Source organism: Prenolepis imparis, unplaced genomic scaffold (assembly GCF_030444845.1).
Source record: "Prenolepis imparis isolate NDT839.2.m4 unplaced genomic scaffold, iyPreImpa1.0 SCAF_1, whole genome shotgun sequence".
Classification (NCBI taxonomy): domain Eukaryota; kingdom Metazoa; phylum Arthropoda; class Insecta; order Hymenoptera; family Formicidae; genus Prenolepis; species Prenolepis imparis.
Genome location: NW_028141159.1, coordinates 25,986,594 through 26,005,005, shown reverse-complemented (window position 1 = coordinate 26,005,005; position 18,412 = coordinate 25,986,594). Strand labels below are relative to the sequence as shown.

The following is an 18,412-nucleotide window of genomic DNA, read 5'->3' as shown; positions in this document are numbered from 1 at the left end:
ATATAATATTGTCGTAATTTTGCTTTCTTTTCATATAAAGGATATATAGTATATTGCTCGAAATAATCATAATCTTCGTCAGTAACCTGTTACTGATAAACACATTGCCTTGTGTTGATCCTCCAATGTAGCTTCTTTATCACTAGAACAACACGCGCGCACGCAATTCTGCGGTTTTATGTTAAAAAAAATATATATTTTTGAAAAATAATGTAAAGTTTGCTTAAACTCGATTAATATTTTTTCACGGAAATTAGCTGTTAAAGCGTTCATTTGGTAATTAAATTTTAAAATAATACACACATATGTATATACATAATTTGAATATTTTATTTTCAGATCAATGTGTACTGTGTACTACAACTCTGCTATTGTACGTATCGGTGAGTAAGAAATTGTTTATTTTATAACATTTCTATAGCGGTAATGGGAATGTATATAATATGTTGAAAATATTAAAATAATAATATGTTTCAAATAATATGTTATAATATCTTATTCGCGATTAATATTTTTTGACAAAAATCAACTGATAATTGTCAAAAATATTAATCGAATTTAAAATATTATAACATCCCTTTCTAAAAAAGGCATGTTTAGTCGATTCTCACAAGTATTGTTGCATCTTTTCCGCGATACTGATTGACTGTTTCGATTTGCATTGTGCGTTACATTCGTAACATCGAGAGGCTGTCACCGTGAGGGTTAGTAATTTAACAGTTTGTTCAAAATAAAATAAAATAAAATAAAATAATATGTTTGAAATAATATGTTATAATAGTTTATCCGCGATTAATATTTTTTGACAGAAATCAGCTGATAACTGTCAAAAATATTAATTGAGTTTAAAGTATTATAACCTATTATTTAAAACTAATATTATTTTATTTGATTTAATTTTAAACAAATTGTCAAACTGCTAATTCTCGCGAACAGTCTCTTGATGCTACGAATATAACGCACAACGCGAATCTTGACAGCCAATGAGCATCGCGGAAAAGTGACAACAATAAACTTCGAGATATTCGAGCAATCGACTTTACATATCTTTTTTAAAAAAGGATTTTTCGTTTTTTTTTATCAAATTATTTAATAATTGAGGTTCATCTGCTACTATCGCTTCTGTATTATTTTCTATTTCTTCCAATTGGAAATTTAAATTTTTTAAATTTTGCTAAACATAATTTATTATGATCATTTGGCAATGTAATATGTAAGATAGAATAAATCATTGTTGTGCTTTAATTACGTTAAAACGGCAAATACTTTTTTAACATTAATTGTCCCTTCGCAAATAATTTTTGATTTTGTCGAAATACCTCTAACCTCTAACTAATACACATAATTTATAATTATTATTTAATGGATCAGTATAAGATATAATTTATTCAATATTTCCTGTAACAAAAGTGGTAAATGAAATATTCTACCTTTAAGTTCGCGTTCTTCTGCCTTCATATTTTCAGGAGAATAATAATGCAGGGCGTGTAATGGTCCAAATATGATTTATTTTCGATGGTGCTAATAAATAAATAAGAAAAAAATATTTTTATCCGATTTATCCTTCAGTCCGAAAGCCTTCAGTAACTCGAATAAGCGCATCGGCATATAATTAACACTGTCGATGAATTTCGTATGTCCTAATTGTATGTCGTTAATTTTGAAATTAGTTAATGTTCCTTGGGGAGATAGGCCCCCGGGGTGCAATATAAAAAATAAATTCATTAGCGGGGGACAATCACTCCCCCCCCAACCCATCTCTGAACACTATATGCAATTAAACGCATGAGGGGAGCCTAAGCTCCTCAGAGTCAAGAGTTAAAAAGCAGATATGAAAATTGACCCGGTCGACTGACCGGGGCGATGTATTGTATATAATTTCTAAAAATTTACCTTTAAAAAAAGGTAAAAAGAAACGCCAAGTATAAGCACGCCAATAATGAAAAATTACCCATTGCAAACTCATGTAGAATCGTACGAAAAATTACTCATTGCAAACCTATGTAGAATCGTATGAAAAATACCCACTGCAAACCCATGTAGAATCGCACAAGAAAAATAATAATATCAAAAAAATTGCGCCATGTAAAAGTAGAAACTTGTATCAGTGAAAAATTAAAGTTGCAAACCCATATAAAGTCGTATATAGACTTCTCTTCACGCTGAAAGTTGTATGAAAAATTACCTACTGCAAACCCATGTAGAATCGTAATAATAAAAAAAAGGATAATTCAAACACAAAAAAATTAAAAATTAATAGAAAAATTAAAAATTTTTGCAAAAATTAAAAATTATTACAAATTAAAAAATTAAAAAAATTTGGTGCTGCTAAATTAAACAATTTGTTAAAGTTAATTTTGAAATTTGTTTTGAAATTTTGAAATCGACGACGAGAGAATAAAGAATTTCCAATTTTTTTGTAAATAATTAATATATAATTTTATTGTGAGTAAACTTACGTGAAGATTCTGCCTTGGATTCTTCTTCCGCTTGTCGTCTTTGGGTGAGGACAGCCAGTTTTACAGGGGTGTTATTCGCTATGAATAATTAATAACGATTGAAAATTTAACTTTATAATATAATCACGGTTGCAATTTTCTCATCAAAAGTATAGAATAAAATAATTACCTAATAACTGTATCATTCGATGATCGTGTTGGAAACTTTCACGCATAAGTATTATCTCAGCGGCAATGTTTAACAAGACCACCGAAATGCCCCAATCTATATAAAATTCCGAGTGAAAAATTGGGGCTCAAGCATGCTAATTTCGTAGAAATATTGTAATTATTAAGCGACCTTTTTCCGTCAGCTACGATAAATACGAAATAGCATTTATGATCAGCACTAAACTCGCGGCTAAAATTACGCATTCAAATATTAAATTTTTGAGAGCTGTCATTTTTTCTCCTCACTCACACGTTTACACATAACTTACAGAGCATTAATACAACGCACTAATATGATATGTCGCAACGCGCACATTTACGAAACGTGTAATTTAATTCCGACAATGTCAAACTCAAAATGTTTATTTTCTATTACACAATGCGAAATTTATCGAGTTGACTCTGATTGTTGGTGAATTTTAGCAACAAGCTACCGGAATAAGTGCTTAAATATACAATAGCACTGTTTTTGCATTACGATAATACTTTTTCTAAATATTTTGCAACTTGAGAAATAATACATAATTGTTTTTTGTTTCATCATAATCACATATTTGACGGCGTTACATTGTTTATTTTTATCAAATATATGATTAGGAATATTTAATATATCTTTTTGTAATTTTCTAACCTTATAATGGTCAGATTGCTCTTCTTATTTTCGTAAATGAATTACTTTTATCACTTCTTGTTGTATCTTCAAAACATTGTTTTTTTACAACATTTCGTAACTGGACAAAATCACGCTTTCTATGCATTTCTTGCTGAGTTGTCTCTATACTACAACTCCCCAGACAGCCATATCTGTTTGAACAGATTTTGTCAAACGTCTGTTATATATTTTTGCTAGCAAAAAAACTGCAGATTGTATACAAAATCTGTTATATGAAATAATGATAGCAGAATGTTGGCAGAAATGTTACAAAACCTGCTGACATAATTTGGTAGCAAGTCAGCAGCATAAACCAAGTAGGATTTGTATAAAATTATCATAGCAGATTGGCGGCAGAAACCGAGCAGGATCTGCTGGGAATCTGCGCAACGTAGTTTGATGTCAGATTGACGGCAGAAATCGAGCAAGGTTTGCGTGCGCATAATCTGATGACAAATTGACAACAGAATCTGCATTTTGCAGTTATTTAATAGTTCCTTCGCTTACCGCTATGCGATATATTTTCTCGCAATCAAATTTCTGTTAAAAATACATATAAAGTCTGCAAAAGTCGTGGCCTATTATTAAAGGATTTAAAGTACATTTCTATCAGTTTTAAACTAATTGGAATCAATAGGATAAATGGAAAATTATCCATTTACTTCCTATATTGATTTATTTCCTATTCATTTAAAGCATAAAGCAAGAATTTAATTCTCATATAAATAATTATATCTTAAATTTTAAAATTAATTTATTTTTACAATTTATTTTATTATTAAAATTTAATTAAATTGAACATTTGTTATATGAGATATAACTACGATATAACATATATGTTATACATTAAATGTCATATTTATGAAAAGAAAATTATAATTAATTGATAACATCTTATGCATCTGTTATATTTATTAAAAAATATTCAATTTTATTAATATATTTATGTTCAAATTGCAAGAAACTGCAGGTCCTGCTCGCAAATTGCTGTCAGATTGTGTGTTTGAAACTAAGAGAGCGCATTATTACAAAATCAATTATCGTTACATGAAAATATTCGGCATTGCCCTGCGCACATGTTTAGATTCGACAGTCACCTTCAAGGCTGTCGTAAATAATTGTCGACAGTAAAATTGTAAACTCGAGTCATTAAACCGAACAAAACATCTAGCATCTTAACAACAATACATGCCAAAAGTCACCTTGTCGTTCACCGTATCGCGCTAAATCCTATCTAGAAACGTCTAGAAAAATCGCGCGTATAAAAGCAACGAGCGCGCAAAGAGCAGCGCCAGATTGCTTTTCGTATTCGCTATCGAAAGTCGTCGCGCCGTATTATATTCATATTCAATCGAAGGTACTTACTTCGAACTACCGCGGGTGCATTTGCGAGTTATTAATAATACGAATTGTGTTCTTTTTTTATTATATATATTTGTACTTTCTTTTTTGTCTGAAATATATCGTGTAGTGTCAAGATTGTGCAATACTTTACTTGCGGTGTCCAAACAACCTTGCCCTTCATGTAACATTGCTGGTCCTTCGAGCCGGATCTTTTTTGATGTGTCCATTCTCCAGCGGTCCTCTTCCGCGACGGACTCTCATAGGAGTCAGTGCATTCACGTGCTTGTGAGCGTGCATCTTGCAGTTCGGTTGCTTCGCCGTTGGTTGCACCGCCGCGTCGCCGGTCCACCATGAGCATGGATGCCGACGCTTTGTTGAGAAGTCAACAGGATCTCCATGGTCGCATTGCCCGAGCCTACGAATATTTGAAGAAGTCAGGCACTGCCAAAATCACCGTAGGAGTGATCGAATCACGCTTACAAACCTTGGAAGCGCATTGGAACAAATTCGAACAGAATCATGAGGAATTGTGCAGTACTCACTGGAATTTGGTATCGAAGCGCGATTATATTAAAGCAGACTACTACGGATTGGTAGAAGAAGCGTTTACGGTCCAAAGAGGCACGCTCATGGACTGTTTGAGCTCACTCAAGAGTGCAATGGCGCCGCCGGAGACACCAGATCCACCCCCTACTCCGCGGCGGACGCTCCCTCGCATTCAGCTTCCAACATTCTCCGGCAAGTATGAGGAGTGGCCGGCGTTTCGCAACCTTTTCCGATCGCTCGTGGTAACCGACCCAGTTGTGTCCAGCATGGAGCAGCTATTTTACCTGAGATCCAGTGTGAAAGGGGAAGCCGAGAAGATGATCCGGACCGTCAAACATACTCACGACTGATGCAAATTTCGACCGGGCGTGGTTCATGTTGGTCAACCACTACGAAAACAAACGGCTTCTGGTGAGGTCCTGTCTGTCGTCCTTCCTTGCAATACCTAAAATGAAGAATGAGTCAGTTGGAGACTTGAAACGTATTTTTCATGGGATGTTGAATACTGTCGGAACGCTAGGCAGCATCGACCGCCCAATCACGGATTGCACGGATCTACTCGTGCACCTCATAGTCGAAATGCTCGACTCGCGCTCGCGGTGGGACTGGAAAACTGCGATAGGCGAAACATCCGACCCCCCGTCGTACGAGACACTTAAGATATTTCTCGAGTATCGAATGCGCACACTGGAAGCGTTGGATCCTGCAAAGGGCGAGTCGAGCGAGGCATTCGGAAGCAAGTCGAATGCTTCCACGAAATCAGCAAGATCGCATGTAACGCAGAAGACGATCAAGAAGGGAGGTCGATGCTCTCTCTGTCAAGGAGATCACTACATCCTGTTCTGCAGTGATTTTCAAAGGAAGAAGCCGACGGAGAAGAAGACGTTCGTGGAATCCAATCATCTGTGCCCCAACTGCCTAGGTAAACATCAGCTCGCAGATTGCCAATCGAAGAAGTCCTGTGCCGCATGCAACGCGCGGCACCACTCGTCGACGCATGACGCGTACGCGCCTGAAACCAAATCGTCCGCTACCGTCTCGTCTCTCCACGTGCAAAGCCACAACACGAAGGAAGCTACAGTGCTCCTAGCAACCGCACGCGTCAATGACTACGTTTACACGGCCCGATTTAAGCCGAAGTTTTAACATCGATGTTATAACTACCGACGGTAGATGCCGTGTAAACGCTCTTTTATGACGAAGTTATTACATCGATGTAGTAACTCAAAGTCATTTGATGAAGAGGCTTAGGGTTATTACATCGACGTAAAAAGGATGTGTAAACGGTCGCAGTGTAATGATGGCAATAATGCCAACCATAAAAATTAAACATTTTAATTCTCCATTGTTTGCAGAGTTGGTTATTCTGTATTCCATACCATAGTACGTACAGAATGAAAGTTATTAAGCTATTTCAGCTTGATGGCAATAAGATAAGTCTGAACGTGTAAACGCAACTCATCTTAAGTAGGAGTTATAACATCAGCGTTATTAAGTCGAAGTTAGAAGCCGTGTAAACGTAGTCAATGTCTCGGACCGTCAACCATGCATCAGGTGCGCGCGATGGTCGATTCCGGTTCTGAGGTATCACTGGTTACCGAAGCCCTTGCACAGCGTTTCCGCCTTCAACGCTCGTCTGCACACGTTTCCATCCTAGGCATCGGAGGGCGACGCATAACCTTGAAACCGGGAGTTTCAGCCCAATCTTCGGCGGAGCACACGGGGACTCCGAATATACAAGCAGCAAAACATGGAAAACGAGTAGCGGAAGGTACCGGCGAAATTAATAATAATGGGCTGTAATTGATTATTCCGCGATTCAAATAGATTCCAGAGCGCGAACGAGGCGGAAAATAACAAATCTAGCGGAAAGTGTAGATACGCCACACTTCTTATATATTGAGAAGCTACACCCTAGTGCACTTTCAGAGAAACCACAAGTATTTCTTTTAGTTCTGGCTCAAGGAGCAATATTTAATTTTGTTTTTACATATGTAATGACCGTAGGAATCGCGATTCACGATATTATTATATTTAAGGGGACTTTATCCCAAACGATATTCAGTTCTCTAGTAGTAGCGGGTGCAAAACCGATAGTTTCCGAGCACCGAGTAAAATATAACTTTATTTTAGCTAACCGTGCAAACGCAGGACTCGCGTTTCGCGAGAAAGATATTATTTACAAGAGTTTACTCTTGACGAGTACATGTTATTTAATTATAACGCGCTCAACAATTATCATTCCGCACAGCGGGCGATATTTTAATTTATGCCATAACGACCGGGAAGACGTAGGACACGCGACCGGCGTATTTTATTATCTTAAGTTATTCGTGATAATATTAGTTTATTCTGTAACGTTCGGGAAGACGTAGGACACGCAACCGGCGTATTTTGTTATTTTATGTTATTCGCGATAATATTAGTTTATTCTGTAACGTCCGGGAAGACGTAGGACACGCGACCGGCGTATTTTATTATTTTATGTTATTTGCGATAATTTTAGTTATACTGTGACGTCCGGGATGACGTAGGACACGCAACAGGCGTATTTCTTTATTTTATGTTAGCATTTAATTATATTTGCAATATTAATTTAAGAACAAATAATTTATGTTATCTTTATTATTTTAGTTACTCGCGAAAGCATATAATTAATATTTCGCGGAATCTCTTTGTCATGGACCGTTGGGTCAGCGAACAAAGAGCGGCGGTGGGCGGAGCTTCGGTCAGCAGAATCTGCTGACAAAACACAAGCTCAATGTGGACGCAGTTGATGTCAATCTGCCGCAATACTCTGATTGAATTTGCTGCCAATCTGCCGACATACTAATATTTTGCTTACTGGGTCTTAACTTTTTGCATAGATTGCGAAACAAGTAATTAATATATTCAATATTTGCACGGTCACCATTTGTTCGCGGTATGGTCTCTATTATCATCGATGGTCTGATATACGCTGCTATTACCATTAATAGCAGTTCTATAAATCATTCCATGCATTTCCAGGTTACTTTTAAAGCCTTTTATAATAGTATCGCTCTCCATGTTGTGGAGCTTGTGTTACGATCGAAATTTTTGTAGCATTTATGGTTTCTTGATTCGATTTAGTTTTGTTCCACTACACTACATTACATATCGTGCAAAATTTATTGCGGACACCGACGAAGGAATCTTTTTTGTGCAGTAACCAATTGTAACATCAACGCCGGAAAGAGAATCGTAGGCGTTGATGTCTTCATCCAATTATTGTCCGCTATAACAGTTATATACCGAATACAGTTTATTGTTTCTTTTCTTTCGAGATCGAGTTGCTTTTCAACTTTGCTAGTCATTTTTATATTTTCCACGGTTGTTTTCTTAAAACCATTGATTAAATTTTTTCAATATTTAATATAAGTTTTATCGGACATGCATGGAATATTCATGGCTGCACATAGCTCTCTTCCAGAAGGATAAAATCAATTCCAACTGCAAAATCCTGTGTCCACGATCCAAGAATTCGATCCGAGTTCTCGGACCGAGAAAAAGTTACTAAAACTCGGATCGTGGACACACCGAACTGGGATGCAAAACTCGAATAGAAAGCTCGGATGAAAAAATGCGTCGCGTCCCATTTTCCCATACTAGTTGCTAGGTTTATATCAATTTAATTTCTTGTTGTCAACATTATTACTTTATAAATAGCTAATAAATGTTGGTGAACGTGACATTGGATAATAGAAATGTAATTTTTATAACTTTTAATAATTTTTTCTTTATTTTTTTACATATTCAACTATAAGCCATCTAGAGTCGTCAAAGTACAACTATTTCTATTCGAGAACTTGAATCGAGAACTCGGACCGATTTCTAGTATCGTGGACACAGGCCTTAATAGTTCCTGTTACAGCAGCCTTATTAATATTTAATGTTTTCGGCTCTGTAGGTTTAGGAGTGGAATTACGTGCACAATCGAATTCGATCAGTCTACTTCTAATGCGTTTCTGCTCTACAGTTTTCTTGTCAAAAATCCAATGATAAATAAGCATGAACTAAGAAAACTGTAGAGCAGAAACGCATTAGAAGTCGACTGATCGAATTCGATTGTGCACGTAATTCCATTCCTGATCAGATGTTGGCTTCATAATTACACATTTGGAATTTGAAGAATTGAGTCATTAACTCACGCTGACGAGATTTTATGAGTTTCCAATCTTTAAATTGCACTCTATTCCTCGCGCATAATTATTAAATATTCTGTAGATTTTATTTTATAAAAGAAATATTGACAATGCGATCTTGTTTTGCTTGGACAGGCTTTCAGGCATGGTTTCCTGGATACAATTTATATTCAAATGGCTATTATAGATAAGGTAAACACGTAATCGTAATAAAGGAAGAAAACTTTGCTATAGTAATGCAATATAATGATGCTATGATAATAACATAATTGTGTGATAGAGCGCCTTTAAAGTAATACAAGCAAATGAGAAATAATATTTTCTCACTATATTAAAGTTACAAATCTATATAGTCTATATAAATCTATATACATTATTGATTAATGATTCAATAAATAATAAAAAGAAATTATCGATGTGTTATATATTCGATTGTATAGCGCGCGGACGTAATACGAACGTACGCGGTTAAATCTAAATACCACCTTTAGGAGAGCTCATGCGCGGGGGTTTAAGGATCGTGTGTGCGTGTACGAAGGAGGAGAAGCGAGTTGCTATTACACGTGTTCCGACCGGACGTATCGTACTTATCCCGTTATTCTCCCAGTATTCTAACTACTTGTAATTGGGATACCTGTACACATTTTATATTGTCTAATAAATGAAATACACAACACGATGGTTATTAATTACAACAAATAAGAAATAAAAAATATTTTCTCACTCTTAAGGGGGACACCAGGGTAACCACTCAAAAAGTAAAGGTGTTTTTAGAAATTTTTTCAAAGAAACTGTACAACGAATCTTTCTGTGACTTTCTGAATATTTTATTAAATGTATTTAAAAAATAGAAATAATCTTTTCTAATTAATTTGGAGCCCATATATTCACTGTCCAGAGCTCGAAAGTCAGCGTTCCAAAAAAAAGTTGGTAGTCGCGTTGACAGCATTTCAGCCATACAGTTCATCTGAAATGAAAATCCAAAATATTTATGAACTATATACCAACGACTATTACCTGACGTAGAAAAAAAATAAAATTATGAAAAAATGACAAAATGGCAAACCTTTGAAAATAAATAGACGAAAAAATAAAGCCCTTTCATTGATAAAAAAATTAAAAGGAAGTAATAAAAAAAATCCTACATCGGGTAAAAAAGAGATGGATTTTGTGAACAAATTTATATTATTGCGACCTTAATTATAGTAATCGGATGCACAATTTTTTAGATCTATTGTGAATGCGGTTAAAAAAGTCCTTTTTGAGAAAAATGCGTTTAAAGTTTCAGTAGTCATTCATTCGAAAATAAAAAATTAAATTAATTAACTTATTTCTAATCAGCTATTCCTGAACCATATAACAGCTTTTCAGCATTCGAGTTTTCGTTGGCATTGTTGTTTTTACCTCTTTTAGCTTGCAAACGCTTCTCGTGCGTGTTTTCTCACGCGTGACACTCGGCCATAATGGTACGTTTCGTGTCCATTGTACAATATTGATACAAAGGGCATGTTCCGATATTACTGTCCGTACTGAAAATCTATAGTTTACGTTACGTATATTATATATTTTCAGTACTGGCAGCAATAAAATAGAAACATGGGGAAAGTTTCGCATATCCTCACGCCTAATATCTCCAGAACATTCATCAGACTTGTATCTTGTATGTCCATCATTAAATAATATTGTGGCAATGTTAGCAGCAGTTTTTATTGTAAAAGAGCCGTTAAACGATGTCTTCGGCACAAACTTCCAAATGATAATAGCGTTGAAACTCTCGTTATTATTTTGATTAAAAATACTGCTTGTATTCAGACAATATCCCTTTTGCTTTTGCTTGCTATCACGAGCATCAAGAGTCTTCGCACAATTTTGATGCTGAAGAATTTTTTCGGTAGAAATTTTATGAAAGAAAAATTAGTAAACAAACTCTAATAACGTTAAAATATAAAAATAAAAACCGGCTATAGAGAGCGGATACGGGTCAAAGCGCGAACAATAAACATTTGTCTTAAACACAAGAAAGATTTTATTAATTCAAAAATCAAACGTTTCGACCCCTCTTCGGGTCATTCTCAGTGACTACATGAAACAGATACATACAATAATTAGCAAGTGCCAATCGTGCGACCGAAATACGCGGTATCCCACGAAACACCAAACACCATTCTCTCTACGAGGCGCCTCTGATCGGTTACAGCCGTATAGAGAATGAATGTGTGTCGTATGTGCACCACAAATCACTATGAAAACAAGTGTTAAAAAACTAAAGCTGAGACAAAAGAGTGAACTTAATTCTCGAGAGGTACTCATCGAGAGAGCGCAAAGGCATACGAGGGAGCACGCGACCGATCCGCACTTGTCAAAATATCCATCGCGAGTAATTCAAAATATAACTTTGACATTATATAACAAGTTAGATGTTTGTCGTTAAATAAACAAGGGGGGGGGGGAACCTTGTGACCGAACATTATTATAATTTTGGTAAACTTTTGATAATATGGACATAAATATGGTCTAGACATTCCGTGTCACTATATATGTATATATATATATATATATATATATATATATATTGCGACGACTTTTTCTTCCGATTCGCGCGCGGCAAACCGGAAGAACGGAGCGGAGTCGTCTACAAAAAAACGATATAGAGATAGATTTATTTAATTCCGCGTGTGAGCTAAGGTGTCGGTCGCTCCGCGCCTACCGCAGCGGAGAAAAGGACCGTAATTAATACGAATCGATATGCTTAGGGCGCCAGACACGTTCTTTCACGCATCAATCCGCGAAATAATCCGACGCGAAATCTTGGCCAAAAACCCGCTACGGACCGGTCAGCTTTCCTAACGGTAGAGGGGCAGGGTGGTGTTGCCGCGAAACAGTGTTGGGCATTATTTAGATAAAATTTTATTTAGGTAAGGATAAGAATGAAATTTTATGCGATAAAATTTTATTCGTTACTTGTAAATAAATATCTATTCTAATAAATTTTTATCTGCAAATCAGAAATACAATTTTATTCGAATAAATTTTTATCCGTGACTTACGAATAAAATATTAGTCGAATAAAAAAATTATTCATAATTGGTGAATAATATTTTATTCGAACAATATTTATTTGTAAGTCACGGATAAAAGTTTATTCGAATAAAATTGTATTTCTGATTTGCAGATAAAAATTTATTAGAATAGATCCTTATTTACAAACTAGCGTTTCGGACCGCGCTTCGCGCGGTCCTCAAAGCTTTTATAATTCGGACCGCGCTTCGCGCGGTTCTCATAAAGCCTTTTTAAAACCTGATTTAACAAAAGATTAATTGTTCTGTCTGTATTACCGCGAACTACTTCCATATTTTTGGACCGATTTTCACGAAATTTATATGAAATGTTGCAAATTTTTCGAAGATGACTACTATTTTTTTTTTTTCACTCCCTGATATTGTATTTTGCGTCTTGTTTTGCATAAACTTAAATATTTATAATTAAAATTTTGTTTGCTTATATTAATTTTTTTTGTTATTTTAATTTCCACACAATTTAATATGTTTTAAATCTGAAACATTAGTTTAGTAAATATATATACATACAAATTTTAATTTTTTTTTATTATTTAATTATTATACCCATTTTTTTTCCTTACTCAAATATTTTTTGATTACGTCTAATGTACCCACCGCTAACCCGCTATTATTAGCTCTCATACAATTTCATAATTCTTCAATTTACAAAATTTGTCTGTATATTACATTTTTTGTAAAACATTTTTCACTTCCTTCAATTAGATGTCCTTGATTGCTAAATTCATCAATCTTAATTTTTACACTTTCCCTTTTGATTGCTCTAGAAAATGCCACATAAAGTTGACCATGAACAAATACAGGATATGGCAAATAAATCCCAATTTTTTCTAAACTCTGTCCTTGTGATTTATTTATTGTCATAGCAAATGATACTCGAATAGGAAACTGTCTTCGTTTAAATTTAAATGGCAATTCCAAATCACTTGTAATTAAATCTATCCTTGGAATGATGACAATCTGTCCTCGAGCAGGACCAGTTAGAACCTCTGCATAAATTAGATTATTTTTCAAATTAGTTACAATAAATCTTGTTCCATTACAAAGTCCTTTCTTAGTATTTAAATTTCTTAATAGGATTATTATAGCACTGACTTTTATTTTAAGTCGATGAACTGGCATTCCAGAAGGTGTCAGAGAGTTTAAAAACTCAGTTGGAAAATTTAATTGCTCCTGTGGATCATCACTTACAATAAAGTCAATTGAGAGATATTCCTTTTCCTCTCCTTCCATTTGACAAAGAATTGCGTCATTAATTTTAAAAGTATCCTCATTTTTAGGACAAAGTATCGCTCGATCTGGATTTTCTCTAATCCGTTCCATGGTGATTCTATCACCAAAAATCTCATTAATAAGAGATTCTTTTGATATAAAATCTTTGGGGATTTCAATTGTATCGAGATGTAGTCCATCTGTATTTGATAATTTACCATCTCCGAGTTGCATTAGCCAATTTGAAAATTCTTTTTCTTCCGCAGTTCTCATATTTTGCTGTAATTTAACTTGAGTTACGTTCCTCCATATAGGGTTGTATTTTACAGTCGATTCAATTATAGCTGCTTTTTTTGCATGAGGCACTACTGGGAGATTTTGTCTGAAATCTCCTGCAAATAAAATTACTTTTCCTCCAAATGGTCGAGGATTCTTCATCAAATCCTTTAAAAGTTTATCAACTGCTGTTAAAGCATGTCCAATAGTCATGCTCACTTCATCCCATATGATTAATTTGACATTAATCAATTCTCGTGCACCTTGAGAATTTCCTCTAATATTTGATTTAACTCCATCATCAATTGGAATTGAAAGCTTAAACAGAGAGTGATAAGTTCTTCCTCCTTTCAGAAGTGTGGCTGCAATTCCAGTTGAAGCATATGGAAGAATTATTTCGTTTCTTCCTCGAATAACACTTAAAAATGTGTTAAATAAGTATGTTTTACCACTTCCTGCAAACCTGTCAATAAAAAATAACCTCTGAGGTTCATTTTCAATTGCTCGCATGACTATATCGTACACGTGCTTTTGCTCAGCATTTAGTGTCGATAATAAATAATCACCACGTATTCTTTCTTCATCCACATTATACTCTGTTACGTAAATATTTACTGGAGTTGGATTTGGCAATTGGAAGTTCTCACAGCTACTTCCATTATTTATCAGAATTCCTTGTATATGGTTTAAAGCCATATTTTCAGGATTTACAACATTGTTATGTACAAAGTCCTCAATCATGAAATGTTTATATTTATTCCAAATAGTTGGTACATCTGTTGGAGTTCCAAAGATGCAAATGTAAGCAAATAATTCTCGAAGTTGTGCAGGCATATTCGATTCTGTTGCTTCTTCCAGCGTTTTTCCTCAAAGATTATCAGTTTCTACCAAGTTTTTTGCAATTGCTGCATCTTTAAATATATTATAAAGAACTCCATTTACAGTTCTCAAATCTTCAAAACATTTAGCTCCAGTCACATGTAGTAGAAGAAGACGGAGATAAAATCTCTCAATATCTTTTATGCTTACTGTATAGAGTCTTGAAATTATTTTTTCACCACCTTTTTTGCGTGGCTTCCACTTAGTTTCTTTTTTATCATATACATAATGATAAGGAATATCTGTGTAAATAAAATTCACTGCATTTTCATCAGATTGATTTAATTTGAACCATGCAGTCAGCGTAGTATCTCGAGTGAGCTCTCTCTGAGCAGCTTGCTCTTCATTTCCTGCTCGAAAATAAACCATTTGACGATTAGGCAAATGAACTGCCAATCTGATTACTGTATGAGACCTCATAAACAGATCGTATCCGTTCAGTCTCCACATTGCTTATGGAGCACTAATATATCTTGCATCCAGGAATGAGTTAATTTCATCTATTTTAATTAGCCTTGTGCCATCTCGTGCTTGCTTCAATCGCAGCACAGTCAAATCCTTTATGAATATATTTATATAAGTATTTTACGCTCTTCACCGATGAACATATTTCCAAATTGATATGTCGATCATATTTCATGATTAAATATGGTGAATATGGCACCACCCATCGATTATCAACTTCTTTGCCTCTAACGATGTATTTTTTACCAAAATTCCTTCGTTGATACATAGGATATCCATTCACATTAGCATTAGTTTCTTCACGAAACTCTTTTGGAAAACCTTTTGAACATTTTCCATCGTCTCCAGTGCAAGGATATCTGTGGGAGGAATCTCCACAAGGACCATGAATCATGTGCTTCAAAATTTTTACATTAAGTTCTGAATATCTTTCTTCATCAGGGATTTCAGCCCATACCATCATGTCAATAACTTCTTGAAGACGGGGCTTATCTTCATCACTCAACATTGCAAGTAAATGCAAATGTGGAAGTCCTCTTTTTTGAAATTCAATCACACTTGCATAAGCAATAATATTTCCAAAAATTTTATTATGAATTAGATCATTTAAAATCTCTTTGACATCCAAGTTAAATGTTTTAGCGACCAAATCTGGTCGAAATTCTATTAAACATCCATCAAGATTATCCTTAATTTCTGGGCATTGAGGATTGCAAGTCATTGTAAGAAAAATATCTGGTTTACCAAACTTTCTTACCAAAGACATAGCATCTTGGTACCTTTCTTGCATGTTTCTAGGACTGCCCATAAATGAAGATGGTAATATCACAGGTATACCAGCTGTAATTCCTTCATTTTGTGCTCGATTATCTAGGTGATCCATTAATCCCGAATAAAGTTCTGCTCTTAATTGAGGTTGATTTAATTTAATATAATTAAGCCTATTTGCTTCAGTTTTCATATAGGCATCAAGTATAAATTGACATCTCAATTTGCCTGCCTTTTTAAATTGACTAAATTCTAATCTTGGTGCTAACAGGTGAGCATAATAATCCATTTGAGTTATTTTGAATCCTGGATATTTAGGATTATATGATTTAAGTTCTGAATGCCATCCATCGTTACCATATGGATATAACAAAGGATAACACATTGGGTCACACCTTTTGTCTAGAATTGATATTTGTTGAACATCGTTCGAATTTTTATTATAAATCCGAACGTCTCTTTCAAATGGAGGCTCACCATCTACATTCTTAAAGACCACAGCTATTTCATTTGCTTGTGGAGCATTGTATCTTCTTTGATCTTGTTGAGGATTTTTTCTAAAAGACAACATTAAATTTATGGTTTTATTTCCTATCGGATTAAGATCTTGTTCAACTTGACGCATCATCTTGAATGTTTTTGCAAATTCATTGCATTGAACCATAAAACTTGACAACTCTTTCATTATTTCTAAATCACACTCCTTATTAGCTTTGTTATTCATTCTATGATTTACAGCTTCTTCTGTATCTAAAAAGTAAAGCTGTGCAAATCGCGGAGCTTGCCCATCCGCTGGGCGCATTGCTGTCGAAGTTAAATGATGATATTGCCCATGAATCTTTAAGCAATAAGGAGCATTGTTCACAACATCCAATGGATTTCTATTGCCCGGGGCACCCATGGAAGCCATAGCTAAAGCGCTGTTATATGAACGAATATTATCAAGGAAATTTTTTGATGCAGAATCATTTCTCATGTATAATTTTTTAAGAAAATCAGGACAATTTATTGGCTTTAATTGAATCTTGCCCTTTTGGCAACAATATGTAAATTTTCCATCTTTAGATTTTTCACATGCAAAGTTTAACGATTTACAAAATTGGCATTCTACATTCATTTGGCCAAGTGTATGAACTGGCACATTTATTTCATGGTCCTTGACATTAGCGCAATGTGATGATTTAATTGTCTAGTTTGATGCCTTCTCTGAGCATGTCTCTGAGCATCAGCTTCGAGTCGTTGAGATCTTGCTTCATTATTTTCATTGGCCCTCTGCTGAGAATTTCTTTGAGCGTTAGCTTCGAGTCGTTGAGACCTTGCGTCATCATTTTCAATGGCTCTCTGCTGAGAATTTCTTTCAGCATTAGCTTCGAGTCGTTCAGATCTTTCCTCCGAACTCTCAATGTTTCGCGTTTGTCGTAAGCGCTTGCTTTCGCGACTCACTTTATACAAATTTCCACCTTTTCTCTTTTGAGGCATACTTGTAATTATTTTTTATAATTGATATATATTTAAGAAATAAATTACTTTATATTATATAGCAATAATATTGCTCGAAGTACATCAGAATTTTTATTTTATGCAAACTACTTATATAGATTTCTTGATGGATTCTGTCTTATGTTTATTCTGTTTTATATTAATTCTTTGTATAGGCGCACAGCAGCCTTATTTTACAGGCGCACAGCAACCGTTTTTTACAGGCGCAAAGCAGCCTTTTTTTACAGGCGCACAGCAACTCTGTATCGGCGCACAGCAGCCGTTTTTTACAGGCGCACAGCAACCCTTTTTTAAAGGCGCAAAGCAGCCTTTTTTTACAGGCGCACAGCAGCTCTGTATCGGCGCACAGCAGCCTTTTTTTACAGGCGCACAGCAGCTCTGTATCGGCGCACAGCAGCCGTTTTTTACAGGCGCACAGCAGCCTTTTTTTAGAGGCGCACAGCAGCCTTTTTTTACAGGCGCACAGCAGCCTTTTTTTAGAGGCGCACAGCAGCCTTTTTTTACAGGCGCACAGCAGCTCTGTATCGGCGCACAACAGCCTTTTTGTAATAATTTACTTTAATCTCGAATATCTCAGAAGTAATTTTTTTATATTAGAAAAATGTGATAAAAATGTAATTATTAAAAAATATTAATTACAAATTTTAAACTCATTTATTACAAATATATTCTAAACAATTATTCAAAATTGGCTCTCTAATTAAAATTAATAAAATAAGAATAAATCGCAATTGGAGCCACCGTTCGTGGGGTGCAGTAAATTATTAATAAATTTAATTAAATTAATTCAACATCCGAAATTTTTATTTAAATCAGCTACAGTAAAAATATCGACAATAATCGGCTATATATAATTTTTTA

General features: G+C 34.9%; 2 protein-coding genes across 2 annotated transcripts; both read left to right on the top strand.

Moving 5' to 3' along the window:
- Window positions 1–365: 365 nt before the first annotated feature.
- Window positions 366–5,561, top strand: LOC145937892 (uncharacterized). The gene is made up of 2 exons (XM_083041253.1): window positions 366–383; window positions 4,793–5,561. Exon 2 carries the CDS (start codon window positions 5,016–5,018, stop codon window positions 5,559–5,561), a length of 546 nt encoding a protein of 181 aa, XP_082897379.1. The 5' UTR covers window positions 366–383; window positions 4,793–5,015.
- Window positions 5,562–5,586: 25 nt separating this feature from the next.
- Window positions 5,587–11,210, top strand: LOC145937880 (uncharacterized). Its single transcript, XM_083041242.1, has 2 exons — window positions 5,587–6,982; window positions 7,846–11,210. Exon 1 carries the CDS (start codon window positions 5,587–5,589, stop codon window positions 6,355–6,357), a length of 771 nt encoding a protein of 256 aa, XP_082897368.1. The 3' UTR covers window positions 6,358–6,982; window positions 7,846–11,210.
- The last annotated feature ends 7,202 nt before the right edge of the window (window positions 11,211–18,412 follow it).

What these genes read in the sequence shown, in the direction of transcription:
- LOC145937892 (XM_083041253.1), top strand. Translation starts at nt 5,016, where the DNA reads ATGAGCATGGATGCCGACGCTTTGTTGAGAAGTCAACAGGATCTCCAT.
- LOC145937880 (XM_083041242.1), top strand. Translation starts at nt 5,587, where the DNA reads ATGTTGGTCAACCACTACGAAAACAAACGGCTTCTGGTGAGGTCCTGT.